Genomic DNA, 17,929 nt, shown 5'->3' on the forward strand with positions numbered 1-17,929 from the left:
GAGGAAAAACCCAACACCCAACCCCAACCAACAAATTTTCCCCTGCAACCGTGTCTGCCTGTCCCGCATCGGACTTGTCAGCCACAAACGAGCCTGCAGCTGACGTGGACATTTTACTCCCTCCATAAATCTTTGTCTGCGAAGCCAAGCCAAAGATATAACCACTTACAGCACAGAACAGGCCAGTTCGGCCCTACTAGTCCATGCCATAGCAAATCCCCACCCTCCTAGTCCCACTGACCAGCACCCATACCCCTCTAGTCCCCTCCTATCCATGTAACGATCCAGTCTTTCCTTAAATGATCCCGCCTCGACCACGTCTGCCGGAAGCTCATTCCGCATCCCCACCACCCTCTGCGTAAAGAAATTTCCCCTCATGTTCCCCTTATAATTTTCCCCCTTCAATCTTAAACCATGTCCTCTAGTTTGAATCTCCCCCTTTCTTAATTGAAAAAACCTATCCACATTTACTCTGTCTGTCCCTTTTAAAATCTTAAACACCTCTATCAAGTCCCCTCTCAATCTTCTACGCTCCAGAGAAAAGAGCCCAAGTCTGCACAACCTTTCCCTGTAACTCAGACCCTGAAATCCTGTCAACATTCTCGTGAACCTTCTCTGCACTCTCTCTATTTTGTTTATATCTTTCCTATAATTTGGTGACCAAAACTGTACACAGTACTCCAAATTTGGCCTCACCAATGCCTTGTACAATTTCATCATAACCTCCCTACTCTTGAATTCAATACTCCGATTTATGAAGGCCAACATTCCAAATGCCTTCTTCACCACACCATCTACCTGAGTATCAGCCTTGAGGGTACTATTTACCATAACTCCTAAATCCCTTTGTTGCTCTGCACTCCTCAATTGTCTACCATTCAATGTATATGACCTATTTAGATTTGCCTTTCCAAAATGTAACACCTCACATTTATCTGTATTAAATTACATCAGCCATTTCTCAGCCCACACCTCCAGCCTTCCTAAATCACCTTTTAATCTACGGTAATCTACCTCACTGTCCACAACACCACCAATCTTTGCGTCATCCGCAAACTTGCTTATCCAATTCTCTACCCCTACATCCAGATCGTTAATATATATAACAAATAATGGACCCAGGACCGAACCCTGAGGAACTCCACTAGTCACCGGCCTCCAATTGGACAAACAATTTTCTACCACTACTCTCTGACACCTTCCATCCAACCACTGCTGAATCCATTTCACTACCTCCTTATTTATACCTAATGCCTCCACCTTTTTTCCTAACCTCCTGTGGGGAACTTTGTCAAAAGCTTTACTAAAGTCCAAATAGACAACATCCACAGCTTTCCCTTCATCAACCTTTTTTGTAACCCCCTCGAAGAACTCAATCAGGTTTGTCAAGCATGATCTACCCCTGACAAAACCATGCTGATTACTCCCTATCAATCCTTGTACCTCCAAGAATTTGTAAATAGCATCCCTCAGAACACTTTCCATCAACTTGCCCACCACAGACGTCAGACTTACAGGCCTATAATTCCCAGGTTTGCATTTGGACCCTTTCTTAAACAGAGGAACCACATGCGCCACCCTCCAATCCTTTGGTACCACCCCCGTGGCCAGTGACATCCTAAATATCTCTGTTAATGGCCCCACTAACTGTCCACTAGCCACCCTGAGTGTCCTAGGGAATATTTTGTCTGGTCCGGGAGATTTATCCACCTTTATCTTTTTTAACACAGTCATCACTACCTCCTCGGTTATCCTTATATGCTTCATGACCTCCCCACTATTTTTCTTTACTTCAACTGGTTCAACAATTTTTTCCCTAGTGAATACCGAGGCAAAGAAATCATTCAAAATTTCCCCCATTTCTTCAGACTTCTCACTCAGCCTACCCTTGCTATCTACAAGGGGTCCAATTTTATCTCTCACTAATCTTTTACTTTTAATGTACTTATAGAAACCCTTTGGATTTATTTCTACTCTGTCAGCCAAAGCCTCTTCATGCCTTTTTTTGGCCTTTCTAATTTCTTTCTTAAGATTCCTTCTACACTCCTTGTAGTCCTCCTTCAACTTCTCAGCTCCCTGCTCTTTATACCTCTTGTACACCTCCCTTTTTCTCCTAACCAAATTTCCAATATTCCTCAAAAACCAAGCCTCCCTATGACTTCCAGCCTTTCCTTTGATCCAGACTGGGACATAACTACTCTGTACCCTCAAAATTTCTTTTTTGAATATCCTCCATTTTTCATTAACATCCTTACCTGAAAATATCCTGTCCCACTCAATACTCCCCAAATCCCTTCTTATTCCTTCGAAATTTGCTCTTTTCCAATCCAGAACCTCAACTTTAGGCCTCTCCTTGCTCTTCCTTAAAACTACCCGAAAACTAACAGAATTATGATCGCTAGACCCAATTGGTTCTCCAACATTAATGTCCGCTACCTGACCTAGCTCGTTCCCTAACAGGAGATCCAGTATTACACCATCCCGAGTCGGTTCTTCTACTAACTAATTTAGAAAATAATCCTGAACACATTTAACGAACTCCAGCCCATCCAGCCCTCTAACCGTATGGGTATCCCAATCAATGTGTGAGAAGTTAAAATCTCCCATGATCACTACCCTATGATTTTTACACATATACGTTATCTCCCTGCAAATTTGTTCCTCTAATTCCCTTGGCCCATTTGGTGGTCTGTAATACACCCCTATTAGCACCCTCTTGCCTCCTCCACCTCTTAATTCCACCCAAACAGCCTCACTGGTCGATCCCTCCATACAATCCTGCCACCTCACGGCAGTAATGTCCTCCCTAACAAGCAGAGCAACTCCTCCTCCTTTTTTACCCCCTGATCTATCACATCTAAATCAAATGTATCCCGGAACATTAAGTTGCCAGTCCTGCCCCTCCTGTAGCCAGGTCTCACTAATTGCCACAATATCGTGACCCCAAGTATCTATCCATGCTCTCAGCTCATCTACCTTGTTCACTATGCTTCTTGCATTAAAATATATGCATCTCAGAGAATGACCCTCACATATATTCTCTTTTTTACCTTCTACCCTAATCTCCATCCTACCTTTTTTATTTTTTTTTTATTCCTAGCTAGGTGGCCATACTCCCTGGACACTGCTCTCACCCTCCGTTCCCCACACCCCTGCCAAACTAGTTTAAACCTTCGCCCACAGCTCTAGCAAATCTACTTGTCAGCACATTGGTTCCCCCTCCAGTTCAAGTGGAGTCCGTCCCTCTTGTACAGGTCTGACCTTCCCCAGAAGAGATCCCAATGATCCAGAAATCTTATCCCTTGCCCCCTGCTCCTTCTCTTTAGCCACACATTCATCCTCCACATCCTCCTATTTCTACCCTCACTAGCTCGTGGCACGGGCAGCAATCCAGAGATTACTACCTTGGAGGTCCTGTTTTTTAACTTCCTACCTAATTCTACATAATCCTGTTTCAGGACCTCATCCCCACTTCTAACTAAGTCATTGGTCCCCACATGGACCACGACTTCTGGCTGTTCTCCTTCCCCTTGCAGAACGCTATGTACTCGATCAGAGATATCCCTGACCCTGGCACCAGGGAGGCAACATACCAACCTGGATCCCCTATCTCATCCCATAAACCTTCTATCTGTCCCTCTGACTAATGAGTCCCCAACTACAAGAATCCCATTCTTATCCTTCTTTCCCTTCTGAACCTCAGGGGCAGCCCCTGTGCCAGAGATCTGACCCCCACGACTTGTCCCTGATAACCTTTCCTTCAGAGAATGGGAGAGAAAAGGAATTAAAAGAATAGAAAATTGTTTTTTGGGAAATAATTTATTAACATTTGAACAAATGAAGTACAAATATGGAATAACTCATGGTACAATGTTTGCATACCATCAACTGAAAGGCTAATTAAAGGATAAATTGGGAAACAGACTGAGATTACCAGAAGAAAGGAGCTTTGAATATGTGATTACAGACACAATGAAAATTAAAAGTTTTATAACAAACATGTACATCAAGCTGCAAGAGAAAGAGAACGATTAAATAAGCTGTAAACCCAAACAAAAGTGGGAACAAGATCTAAACATAAAGATAAAAAATGAAAAATGGGAAAAGCTATGCTCCGGAACTATGAAAAATGCAATAAACACGAGGTTAAGCATGATACAATATAATTGGTTCCACAGTCTATACACCACGCCCCAAAAGTTAAATAAATGGGACCCAACAGTATCAGATAGATGTTTTCGCTGTAAGAAGGAAACGGGAACAACAGTACATGCAATTTGGGCATGTGAGAAAGTGGAAATGTTTTGGGAAGATCTAAATCAGGTATTAAATAAAATCACAAAAAGCAACATACCAAAGAATCCAGAGATCTTTCTTCTAAGTAATATAAGAAGTAAAGAACTAGGCCTCAATTTGGATGAAGCACAAAAAAGGTTTATTATGATAGCCTTAGCTGTAGCAAAAAAATGTATAATGTCAACTTGGAAATCAGAAGAGAGCCTGAGAATACAGCAATGGTATATAGAAATGAATAAATGTATTCCATTGGAAAAAATAACATATAATTTAAGAAATAACATCACAGTATTCGAACAAATTTGGGAACCGTACATGGAACACAACAGAGAGGAGTTGCCTCGGACCTCCACCCTCTAAAATGATAAGAAGACAAAATGACTTGATCCAGTGTGTAAAAGTAGACAACACATTTTTCTTGTTTATTTTCATTGTGTGATGACATTGTTTAATGGTTTTATTGTATTGTATATGTTGAATATTTATTGGTTTTGGAGGGGGGTGGGAAGGAGGTTGGGAAGGGAGGGGGGAAAAAAGGGGAGAAAATGCTACTGTGTATATTTAAGAGGGAAATGTTTGTATGTATTTTAGTTGATATGGTTCACATGTGTGAAAAATTTAAAAAATATAAAAAAAGACAATGTACACAAAAGAGAGAAATGTAAACAAAGAAGAAGGGCGCAGTGCAGAAAATATTCAATAGTGAATTGTCAAATTGAAATGATAGAGAGTGCCACAGTTGGTGTAGCAGGTAGTGAATGCCTTTACAGCACCTGCAACCCAGGTTCGAATTCCGCGCTGTCTGTAAGGAGTTGGTTCGTTCTCCCCATGTCTGCATGGGTTTTCCCAGGGGGCTCCGGTTTCCTCCCACTGTTCAAAAACGTAGTAGGTTTATTGGGTGTAATTGGGCGCTGCGGGCTCGTGGGACAGAATGGCCCGTTACCGTGCTGTATGTCTAAATTAAAGTATTTCCTTTGATGAAAAGCCCCAGCCAACCGACAGTGTACAATGATCTCACCTCCCCCTTATATGCTAATCATGTCTGTTACCATGAAATGCCAAATACATTGAAGATGGCCAGCCTTCTTGACCACTGCCCAGTCATTCTTGGACCTGCTCAATGTGGTGGGACACTGTATTACAGGTATTGTACTGGTTGGCCCGCCCCTGATATTGTAATCCCTCCCCCTCAGGATCCCTATAATGGTGGTACCGCTCAATCCCCTCCATCATACTGCCTTGGAATTTATAGTGGTGCCTGTGAATTTATAGCGATTAAAGCCTATTAAACTCGACTTCTGGTCTGTGGGGTCTAATTGATAGTGCTACACTCACCCCTTCCTGTTCTCAGGCAAGGGGAAGGGCACTGGCATTCCACGGTCGGATCTTGGCATCTATTCTGACCAGCCCCCTCCCCCCCAGATCAACGAGCCTCTGCATCAGGTCAAAAAGTTTTGGTAAACACTCACCTGTGCGTCCGGAGGACCTCCCTCATCTCGAATCAGCAGTAAGTGGCTCTGACCATTGATGCTGATTTCTTTCTTGTATCGACCACCTGGCAAGGAAGTGGGAGGGAGCTGTTAATCGTGCTCCAGACAAATAGACGGCCATGAGACTTCCCCTGGCCCTCAAATATTTCACGTTTTCAACTGCAAAGTATGGGACATTCACTGGGTGCAATGTCTGACTACAGGAGAACGCCAGGGAAATAGGTCATGTTTAACTGCTGTGAAACAAGCTCCTTACTGCTCTGATGGGTTCACCTGTGGCTCAGAGGGACGCACTCTCTCCATTGTAAGTTACGTTTCCGAGCACAAAGTTTGGGGATGGTACTCCAGCGTGGTGCTGGGAGGAGTGGGGGTCACTCTGTGGGAGCCGTAGCGCAGAAGTCTCAGTGTGCACCGCAGAGAAGACGGAGAATGATAAATGATTTCAACAGGCTGAAACGTGATTTGAATTGAACGGAGTTTTTGTGTGTGAGGTGTGGAAGTACTCGGGCAGAATTCTTGTTCTGAAGAAGTCTGTTGCTTGTGACAAAAGCTCTGCTGTCTCCAACTGCGCAGTTCAAGCAATTAGCTGGCAGTTTGCCCGGGTGGATTTACTCCACCACAGAATGATTATCTTTCACCTAATTTGCTCATTAAAAGTTTAACATCGGTGACTTCAACGCCGGTTCATCACTGATTAGTGGTGGTTGGTTGTTGATGACTTTTCAACGGCATCTCGAAGGCCTGGGAGCCTCGGCCTCACCTTCAAGGAATTCAGGAGACTTTGGCGAATCGCCAGAGAGCCAATTCGTGAAGCATCCGGGGATTTCTGTTCATCGCTCTGCTATCTCATCATTCAGGTAAAGGACTCGCATCTCGGATTCTCATCTTCGACATGGGGAATACGAGATAGTGCAATCTGAGGAGGACTGAGTTGGTACGACTTCAATCTGCATGAGACTTGCCCTCTCCTGCTGTGGACTAATGTTTATACAGTGGTCCAATTTGTTTTTCATTAATATGTCAGATCCATCGTCTAATATCTGGGTCTTTCAGAAGTCGTGTTGGGTCAGTGACCTCAATGACCCCTGTGGCCAGGAATTCTTTTGCATCTCTGGAAGATGAGAATGTGGTCATGATACTTGTCCCCAACTATCACAGTTGGAAAATGCACAAAGGCAATGGTGGGAAGCAATGCTTTCAATTGTAACTTAGGTTTTGTGTGAACAGCCCGAATTGTAAACGGTTGGCGTAGCGGGTAGCGCAACATTGTTACAGCGCCAATGATCAGGACCGGGTTTGAATCCCGCGCTGTCTATAAGGAGTTTGCACGTTCTCCCTGTGTCTGAGTGTGTTTTCCCCAGGGGCTCCAGTTTTCTCCAACCATTCTAACCGTAACGGGGGTGTTGTAGGTCAATTGGGTGTCATTGGGCAGCACAGACTCATGGGCCGAAAGGGCCTATTACCGTACTGTATGGCTAAATTCAAATTTAATAAATTTAATGTAGTACTTGTAACTTTTGGATTGAGAATAATAAAGGGGCAGTATTGATTTACCACCAAAAAGACAAAAAAGGGCAGTGCTGCAGGCAGGATCTTCCATTCAGGATTAACGGATTAGTTCAATGAGAGTCGGAATGTGGGATTGTTGGTGGGAGGGCAGTGTTCGGTGTGGGGATTTTGGAGATCTCACAACTCAGTACGTATTTCACTTGCTTGAAAAACTGAAAGCCTTGGCGAAATAATGCAAAGTGTCAGCAATACTTCTGACCCCCATCAAAATAACAATGTTAACAATCAACCACTCAGTCCCACAGTCACAGACCATCTTGGTTGCTTGCTGTAAAACTGGATATCAACCTTTTTCTTCCCACTCACATCCCACTTTAAGTATTCCTTGTGCCATCGGTGCTCTATGATGAGTAAGGAATTGCTTAAGGTGGGATGTGAGTGGGAAGGGAAGGTTGAGAACCACTGCTCTAGACCAAATTGTTACCAAAATATTTTGCTTGAGAAAAATGGTCATTGGCCCATTTCCTTCGGAGTTATGAAACCATGCACATAACGAGTCAATTAGGGATGATTAAAACAGTAGTTTTCAAACTTTTTCTTTCCACCCACATCCCACCTTAAGCAATCCATTACGAGTCACAGAGCACCATGGCATTCTTTTCTTTGGCTTCGCGGACGAAGATTTATGGAGGGGTATGTCCACGTCTGCTGCAGGCTCGTTGGTGACTGACAATTTTGAGGGGGAGGACGTGGACCTGTCCTCGGGCCTGCGCAAAGGAGCTTTTAGGTGGAGTGCAGTGTGCGCAGTACTGGCCCCACCCTTTACACCCATGGTTCATGTGCCGTGGCCAAGCAAGCTGGGACATGGCAGTGAGGTCCTTGGGTCGTAGGTTTTATATCGGAGTGACCTTCTCCTATGCAGGTTGCTTAACCAGGCTGAAGAGGTCTGCCTCCCCTTTTAGGTCAAACCATTTCTGGAGATCTACGACCGCTGTCCACAGTTATGGAGTGGTGCGCCCTGGAATTAGCCTGCGTGCGTTTACTCCTGCCGCGGCCGAGTAAAGGGGATGCAGCATTGGTTGAGGATCAGAAAGAAAAGTTCTAGTAGAAATTTTTTTTAAGACTGGAGAGAACTCTGCAATGGAGTTCACAGTTGTTCGTGTTTAGACTATTGGTTTTTGAGCTGTGTATTAAACTCTGAAATACACTAAACAGTTCTCATTGACCGCTCCCGGCCCGGGGCTCGGCTGCCAACGGTCGGGCTGTGCGGGTTGCCGGGGTTTGCCTGGCGACGGCGGCCTGTGTTCGGTGCTCGGGCAGCGGTGCGGGCAGGCCCGGTCTCGGCTGGCTGCCTCTCCTTGCGATGCGGCCGTTACCTCAGGGGGACTCAGGCAGGACCTCGGGCCCCCCCGGGCGGCAGCGGGTCCTCGGGCCTCCGGCGGCATAGGGATTGCTTAAAGTGGGATGTGAGTGGGAAGAAAAAGTTTGAAAACCACTGCTGTAAAAGAACTTTTCCAGTCATGAAATAAAACGTTAAACTGTCACGACTTGATGGAAAGGGTGTGTGCAGGTAGACCAAACTAAAAATACAGTCTCCAAAACGACTAGGTACATTTCAAAGAGACAGTGTTCCAATGGACTGGTGTGACTGGACCACATCCTGTTAGAAATTAGCCTGTTTAACCGCATCCTGTAAAGTGAAACAGACTTTCTGAAAAAAAAATCAATGTACGCTTTAGAAATGGAGAATGTTTTGCACCCTCCTTCCAGAAATTAATGAAACAAAAATCTTAAAAATAAAAGTTCTCGCACATTGATGAACTCTCCTTTTAACCTTGACAAAAGCCTTATTTTGGGCAGATTTAATAGAGCCATTAGATAACTCAGAACCACTTTAAATAATGATTCTTTCTGCCTTCATTTGACAACGGCCCACCCGCCCTCACAGAGGCACATTTTCGGTTCACTGCGTTGAACGTGGATTCCCCCGAACTGTCAGGGTCTTCAAGAATTTCACAATCATGCTCCCAGACAAAGGAAGGCAGGAGTAACACACGAACGTCTGCAGATGCCGTGGTTGAAGGAAAAGCACGACACTGGAGAAACTCAGCAGATCACACAGTGACTTTATGTAGCAAAGATAAAGATACAGAACCGACATTTCAGGCTTGAGCCCTTCAGCAAAGTGTGGGCAAAATGTCAGCAGGCGTCCTGGACATTTTGTCCACACCTTGATGAAGGGCTCAAGCCCGAAACGGTAGTCAGAATCAGGATTTATTGCCATGAAATTCAGTGTTTTGCAGCAGCATCTTAGTGCAATCATTCATGATGGATTTTTACCTTTGTTATATAAAGCTTCACCTGCTGCTCCAGCATCGTGTTTTTACAGAAAGGAAGGTCCAGGGAGAGAAAAAAAATACCAGAGTATCCAGTGGGAACGCATGCCGTGGTTCAGTTCCCCTGCACGTTGTTAGGTGTATGAGAATTGAGGCAGAAAGGGAAGGGCAGAGTGGAGTGGCAGAAGATGTAAGTTCCAGGGACAGATCCAATGAGTGTTGTTAACCACAGTGGACCCAAGAGACACACACCAAGAAAGCGCTTGGCATCACTGTGGCCAGGAGGTCATGTGCGCTGCAGGATGAACTTCAAACAAGGAAGAATGGAGACAGAATCAGAATTTAATGTCATGAACATGGGTCACAAAATTGTTGTTTTGCGGCAGAATTACAGGTGCAAATATTGCTACAACTTATATTTTTTATAAAATTAGTGCAAAGAGAAGAGAAAAAGTGAGCCAGTGTCTGTGGTTCATTGATCATTCAGGAATCTGATGGCAGCGGGGAAGAAGCTGTCCTTGTGCCGCTCAGTGCTCGTCCTTAGGCTCCTGTACCTTTTCCCCGATGGTAGCAGAGTGAAGAGGGCATGGCCTGGGTGGTGGGGTCTTTGAGGATAGAGGCTGCTTTTTTAAGACACCGCCTCATATCGATGTCCTCGACGGAGTGAAGTCTGGTGCCCGTGATGTCGCAGGCCGAGTTAACCACCCTCTGGAGTTTTTTTTCCTGTCCTATGCATCAGCACCTCTGCAACCAGCCAGAATTCTCTCCATGGTCCACCTGTAGACATTTGCAAGAGAGTTTGGTGACGTACCGAATCTCCTCAAACTCTTCACAAAGTATAGCCACTGGCGAGAGGGGCGAACCACATGAAGTGCCTCTTGTTTTATCACAGGACTGTGGAATTTCAGTCACCTAGCCAATCTTCAGATGAGTGGCGGGAGACATCATCCAGTCAAATCTCATGTATCCGGTTTCCACAAACATACCTTCTCCAAGAGGTGAGTCAGAACATCTGTCTAACCTGGTCACTTCTCCCCTCCCGAAAGGCCACGCCACTTGCACAAATTTGCATGGTTGAATTTGTAATGATCCAGTATCATAAAAGCAGCTCCGTGCTCAATGTCCTGGTCAGCTGGCGCACCTCAGAATCTGAAAGATGTACATTCAAACTCTCCTGTATAGATTTTGGCAAAGGAATGTTGCTCCAGGGCAGTGCTGAGGGGATGTCTCATTATGGTGAGGGGATGCTCTTTGTCACAGGGCGCAAGGGAGCACTATACAGGTGACGGGTCAGTACCGAAGGGAGGTCCCGCTGTGGGAGGGGGAGTTCTGTGGGAAGGTCAAATTGTTGGAGTGGTGCTGTACCACAGGGAAGACGGAGAATGATAAACGATTTAAACAGGCTGAAACAGGATTTGAATTGAACTGAGTTTTGGTGTGTGAGGTGTGGGAGTACTCGGGCAGAATTCTTGTTCTGAAGAAGTTCGCTGCTTGTGACAAAAGCTCTGCTGTCTCCAACTGCACAGTTCAAGCAATTAGCTGGCAGTTTGCTCGGGTGGATTTACTCCACCGTAGAACGACCATCTTTCACCTAATTTGGTCATTAAAAGTTTACATCGGTGACTTCAACACCAGTTCATCACTGATTAGTGGTGGTCAGTTGTTGATGACATTTCAACGGCATCGCAAAGGCCTGGGAACCTCAGCCTCACCTTCAAGGAGTTCGGGAGGCTTTGGCGGATTGCCAGAGAGCCGGTTTGTGAAGCATCCGGTGATTTCTGTTCATCGCTCTGCTATCTCATCGTTTGGGTAAAGGACTTGCATCTCGGACTCTCGTTTTTGACGTGGGGAATACGGGATAGTGCAATCTGAGGAGACGGAGTTGGTACGACTTCAATTTACACAAGACTTGCCATTTCTTTTTGTGGATTAATGTTTATACAGTGGTCTAATTTGTTTTTCATAAATATGTCAGATCCATCTTCCGAAAGACCTGAGCCCTACAGGAGTTGCACTGGACCAGCGACTTCAACGTCCTTGAGGCCAGAAATTCTTTTGCATCTCTGGAAGATGAGAATGCAGTCATGATACTTGTCCCCAACTATCACAGTTGGAAAATGTACAAAGACAATGGTGGGTAGTGTCAGGTAAAACATCATGAGATGGGAATGTGTAAGGAGTTACCCTGTACAGGGCTGTAACAAGATGTGAATGCATCCTTGTACTTACAAGATAAGAGAGACATTGATGGATTGAGAGACAGGAAGCTAGCAGGGAAAGGATAGCAACAGTTTTAGTCATTGGACAAGTAATGATATGATGATGTTCTAAGCATGTATCCAAGGGTATAAAAAATCACCATTTTGCTGATAACGGCAGAATGCATTCTCCGACTAACTTTGTTAGTCGCAAGTGTTACAATCCGGTAATAAAGAACAAAGAACCCTGATTTCGACTCAGTCTGGTGTTTGTCTCACTCATTCATGAACAAAGCAGACCTAACAGTAGCAAGGGCACCCCCAGCTGTTACAGCAAGTGTGAAAATGAAGGGGAAATCCATGAATCGTCTATGAAATGCCAAAGTGGTGGGTCTAGTCATGAGTTGAGTCGATTCACTTGAGTCTGTCACTTCAGTGGCTTGGTTGAGTTGCGATCTTTGGGCATCCGGTATGGAGGAGGGAGGGTCGGCTGAGGGTTGTCCTCATGGGTCCAGGCTGTAGGCAGTCGAGGGCTCATCTCGGGCTGACTGCCTGCCTCTCTTGTGAGGACACCCATGTGCCCACACATCCCTGGAGAAGGAGCACTCAGTGCTCATGGGCAATTTGGAGGGTCTCCGGGAACGTTTGGCCCTCTCAAGGTGTTTAAGGTATCAACAGAGATAATTAGGCTTCAATTTGTAACTTAGGCTTTAAGTGAATATCCTGAATTTGAATAGTCTGAATTCACTCGCAGTTGTCTGCAAGGAGTTTGCACATTTCCCCCATGTCTACGTGGGTTTTCTTGTTCTGAAGAAGTTCACTGCTTGTGACTAAAGCTCTGGTTTCCTACCACCCTCCAAAACATACTGAGGGTTGCACAGGATCGTGGACTGGAAGGGCTTGTATGTCTAAATTTATTATTTAAATGTAATATTCAAATTCAGGCTAGTCACACAAAACATATGGTAAGTTACAAATTGAAGCCTAATTATCTCTTTCAACAAATCCCTGGTAATGCTTCTTTAAATTTATTCCAGTGATAATTTTGTCCCTAATTATTGCTTTCAGCGATTGCCCAAACAACAGTGTTAAACGAACTGACCTCCACTGGCTGGTAGATTTTTTTCATCTTCATCTGAACAAAGTGTGTTCTTTTATTGCTTCTGGTGAATCACATTATGATTATAATTGCACCTGTTTAGGTAAAAGCATGAGATGGTTTCATTTAATGGGGAACGAACCAAAATTTATTTCTTCTTGGGCTGAACATTTTGTCCTTCCTATTTGTTTTCAAGCAAATTTCCATCAAGAATTTACAACTTCAACATCAAGAGAAGATAAGGTAGAAAGAGAAACACAAAGGCCGCAGTTGCTGGAACCTTGAGCAGGCAAAGAATCGCTGGAGGCACTCAGCAGGTCAGACAGCGGATAGAAATGGTTAGTCCGTGTTTGAGGTTGGGAGCATGTACCCAACTTTGACTGACCATTTCTGCTCATGGATGCTGCCTGACTTGCTGAGTTCCTCAACACGTCTCCTTGTTTGAGCAAGGTATGTAACACCCCACCACTCCCACTGAGAAACAAAAGCAGAGGAGACGACCTTACAGGATGGTGACCACGGCAGTGGGCCAGCGAGGGGCTTCAGTGGCTGTGGGTCCCACACAGGCTGTGGATGACTTGCGGTCAGGGGACCTGCATGGACTGCTGGAGACTGGCTCATGGGAACCAGGTACCGGGACTGGGATTCGAGAGAGAGCTGAGGGCAAGAAAGGGCTCCCAAAAGGCTTCGGGCACTGAAAGGTTCCTGATCGTGATAGAGGTTCAGATTCAGAGCTCGGGCGGCCAATGGATCGAACAGGAGTCTGTGCAGCTGTCGAGGCTGCAGGGGCTGGAGGCGAATCCATGGACACTCAATGACTCTGAAGGGACTCTCTTCTGCATCTCCTTCTCTCGTACTGTAAGGGGCTCCGGGCAACACTAATGGAGACTCTTTGTCTGCCTTACAGCAGGGAGAGGCGATTTTGTGTGATATTATACATTCTGTACTAATAAAGGAATCCTGAACCTTGATCATTTGCACTCTCCAGAGCACAAGCCACCATTACGTTGGCAATAGTTCCAAGTACAAACGAAGGCCCTGTATTTATATAACACCTTTTATCACCTCAACAAAGCAGCTCCCAGTCAGTGAAGCGCACAGGTTGCACACAGCAAGATCCCACATATATCATTCATTTTTTTTAAGGCAGTGGACAATGATTTATTTCCCCAAAAGGTTTACTTCCTGAAAAGAAATTGGGGATTATGATAGAAAACTTCAAGCTGAACACAAAGCCAATTTCAGATTTTGAGAAACATTACATTAACATTCATTGAATTTAGTATGTTTAATCACATGATGTCCCTCTGAGCCAAGCTCTCAGGTTGACTGCACATGTTGCACAACAAATATGAGGAGCCCAGGGTTTGTCTGGGTCACCAATTTTACAACTGAACTAGAGCTCATAGGCTTTCTTAATCAGTGCAGTCACATTGTGTCTTTGAGCCTTAAACATATACTCGCCACAAATGTAACAGAATGTATCGCAGATGTTGGACATTGACGAGACATTTCTACTGTATGGAATCTTCCTGAAGACAATAAATACTGTTGTTATGTACAATCACTGTGCTATTGCCATGTGTATCAATCTATAATCAATGTAATGCACAGCATCTGGATATGTGAACTGCTTTTACAGCCTGTCTGCATCTATCCTGACTAAGTATGCCCAGGCCGAGGATAATATTTATGTAGCACCTGCATTGAGTACATGGCCAGGCATGCTTGGACTGACCAAAACAGGAAATCACAAAACAGGTTATATCTAACAAATGGTCTTAACATAGAGCAAATGTAGGTTCTTGGGAGTCACTATCTCGGAAGATCTTTCCTGGAACCAACACACCAATGGCATCATGAAGAAAGCCTCTACTTCCTCAGGAGTTTGCGGAGGAGCTAGTGGAGTTGTTCAAGTAAACCGGTACGGACTTGAAGGGCCGACATGGCCTGTTTCCATGCTGTTTCCATGGTTATGGTTATGGTATGTGATAGGAAAATTTGAAGGTGTATTTTGTGAGCAGCAGTGCAAAATCCAATAAAACACACCCCAAAGTGTTCAAGAAGCAAAATCTTTGTTGTCCAGTGATATTGTCCTGGGGGAGGGAAGAGCAGAGTTACATCAGAAACTGTCGTGGGATTTGGGTCAAAGAAGGGACTCAGTATGTCAGTCAGCATCCATGGAGAGGGATGGTCAGTCAACATTTAGAACTGCTGTTCCCTCTAAGCTGTGTGCACGCACACTGCAACCAATGCACAAAGGAAGTTAACGTGCGCACAAAAGGTTAGTGACCTGAAATAATGTAGTAATTAATAATTATACTTAAGTAACTAAATACATTACTTTATAGCATGCAATCATACTTCTATTATATTAAAACATGCCAATACATTTTTATTAGCCACGAGAGGCTAAAATAATCTTGGAACTGTTTCAAGTTTACATTTGCACAGACTTTTGTCACAGGAAAAATATTTGCATGACCTATGATTTTTGCGCACACTAACGACTAAGAATTCGAGGGAACATTGTTTAGAATCAGAATTTATTGTCGTGAACATGTCACAAAACTTATTGCTTTGCGGCAACAAATATTACAGTGCAAATATTGCTTTAAATTACATTTCAAACATAATTCAGTACGATCGGAGAAAGTGAGGTAGGGTCTGTGGTTTATTCTCCATTCAAAAATCTGATGGTGGAGGGGCAGGAAGCTGTCCTCTTGACATCTGATACCATAAGTGCTGTGTGGTTAGTAAGGAATTACTTAAGGTGAAGATTAAGAGCTTCCATCAGCGCTGTCTCCGCTCCATCCTCAACATTCATTGGAATTACTTCATCACCAACATCGAAGTACTCGAGCTGGCAGAGTCCGCAAGCATCGAATCCATGCTGCTGAAGACCCAACTGCGCTGGATGGATCACGTCTCCAGAATGGAGGACCATCGCCTTCCCAAGATCGTGTTCTATGGCGAGCTCTCCACTGGCCACCGAGACAGAGGTACACCAAAGAAGAGGTACAAGGACTGCTTAAAGAAATCTCTTGGTGCCTGCCACATTGACCACCGCCAGTGGGCTGATATCGCCTCCAAACGTGCATCTTGGTGCCTCACAGTTCGGCGGGCAGCAACCTCCTTTGAAGAAGACCGCAGAGCCCACCTCACTGACAAAAGACAAAGGAGGAAAAACCCAACACTCAACCCCAACCAACCAATTTTCCCTTGCAACCGCTGCAACCGTACCTGCCTGTCCCGAATCGGACTTGTCAGTCACCAACGAGCCTGCAGCAGACGTGAACATACCCCTTCATAAATCTTCATCCGCGAAGCCAAGCCAAAGGAAAGACTTAAGGTGGGACATACAGCATGGTTATGGGCTATTTTGGCCCACGAGCCTGTGCTACTCAATTTTCACCCCATTAACCGACACTCCCGGTACATTTTGAATGGTGGGAGGAAACCGGAAACCCTGGGGAAAACCCACGCAGACACGGGTCCCAATCGCTGGCGCTGTAAAGTCATTGCGCTAACCACTACGCCAATCATACGTGAGTGCAAAGAAAAAATGTTGAGCACCACTGATCTACACGGTTACATGATACTGTTCATCAGTCTCACAGCCTGTGGGAAGAAGCTTTTCCCCAGCCTGGCACTCATGACTTTCACACCCCTGTACTTCTCTCTTGATGGTAGTGAGTTGAAGATACTGTGCACGGAATGGAAAGGGTCACCAATAATTCCTTAAGCCCAGTTTAGACAATGCTCCCAGTAATTGTCATCTATTGAGAAAGGGAGACCCGAGTGATCCTCTCGGCTGTTTTAAGGAACCTCTGTATCCTGATCTGATGTTTTGCAACTACCGTCCCACACAGTGATGCAGCCAGACAGGACACTCAATTGTGCTCCTGCAAAAAGTTGTCAAGATGGGGGCCAGTAGCCTTGCCCTCCTCTACTTCCTTAGGAAGTGTAGGCACTGCTGCACCTTCCATACTAATGAGGTGGTGTTGTGGGTCCAGGATAGGTCGTCCTTGAAAATTCAAAATCCCATATAAGGTAAAAACACAATTTGACTGATTTGCTCCCTGTAAACCTCTGGAAATGGCACTGAGAGAAAAAAAATGTTTCTATGTTAAAGTCAAATGGATTTTCAAAAGAAAAGTGTGTAGGTTTGCTCCGAGCATCTCAGGTTAAGAGTTTATTTGGACAGTTCTGTATCCTTGCAGGGAATCAGTGAATTTCTCCATTTAGTCCATGATGGGCCAATTGCGACAATGTGAACCTGCCTGCGAATCACAGCGTGGAAACCCGTGGCAAAGTTAAAAATCAATTTGTTTTTCATTGGTTTGTTTAAAGCTCATGTGAAGTGCTGCATTTTTGCTGCATTAAAAGTGCTTTAGAATCATAGAAAGCTGATGACACAGGGGGAATCCTTTACCGGGGTCGGGGAGTCTAAAACTAGAGGGCATAGGTTCAAAGTGGAAGATTTAAAGGGGACCTGAGGGGCACCTTCTTCACGCCAAATTAGTTGGTGGTAGGTGTGTGGAACGAGCTGAGCAGAGGTGTAGACAATGGTAACATTTAAAAGATACAGTAAAACCCCTGGAATCCAGCACCTATGAGCATTGTTAGATTCCGGTAAGTGTATTTTCCAGATGCATAAACATGTCAAAAGAAAAAAAAGACTAAAACACTACACTGTACTTACACTGAACAAACTTCACTTGCATGAATATATAAACCTCAAAGCATTTTACTTTATTTCAGTCACTTTCTTTTGAAAACATTTAACCATCGCTGCATCTGCAGATTCCTCCCCCTCCACGGAGCCGCCTGAAAGACAAACCATAATTAACCCTCCTCCCCCAAGTTTATAGATGAAGCCTCTGACCGGGGCGACTCTAGCTAAGCAGGGATAAGGAGACATTTTGAGAGAGTCACCCCAACGGCGAGCAGCTTCATCCTGGGCAACCCCCATTGCTGTTTCACACAACTTTATTGAAA

The 17,929-nt window shown here is 44.7% G+C and overlaps 1 protein-coding gene across 2 annotated transcripts in view; it reads right to left on the minus strand.

Moving 5' to 3' along the window:
- The window catches only part of LOC138747101 (arf-GAP with GTPase, ANK repeat and PH domain-containing protein 1-like), a 451,715-nt gene that overhangs the window by 250,311 nt on the left and 183,475 nt on the right, over positions 1–17,929 (minus strand). For both annotated transcript variants that reach the window (XM_069906050.1, XM_069906049.1), the window contains exon 4: positions 5,766–5,851. In XM_069906050.1, coding sequence (XP_069762151.1) covers positions 5,766–5,851 — 86 coding nt within the window. The remainder of the gene's footprint in view (positions 1–5,765; positions 5,852–17,929) is intronic.

This window comes from Narcine bancroftii, chromosome 12 (genome assembly GCF_036971445.1).
Source record: "Narcine bancroftii isolate sNarBan1 chromosome 12, sNarBan1.hap1, whole genome shotgun sequence".
Classification (NCBI taxonomy): Eukaryota; Metazoa; Chordata; class Chondrichthyes; order Torpediniformes; family Narcinidae; genus Narcine; species Narcine bancroftii.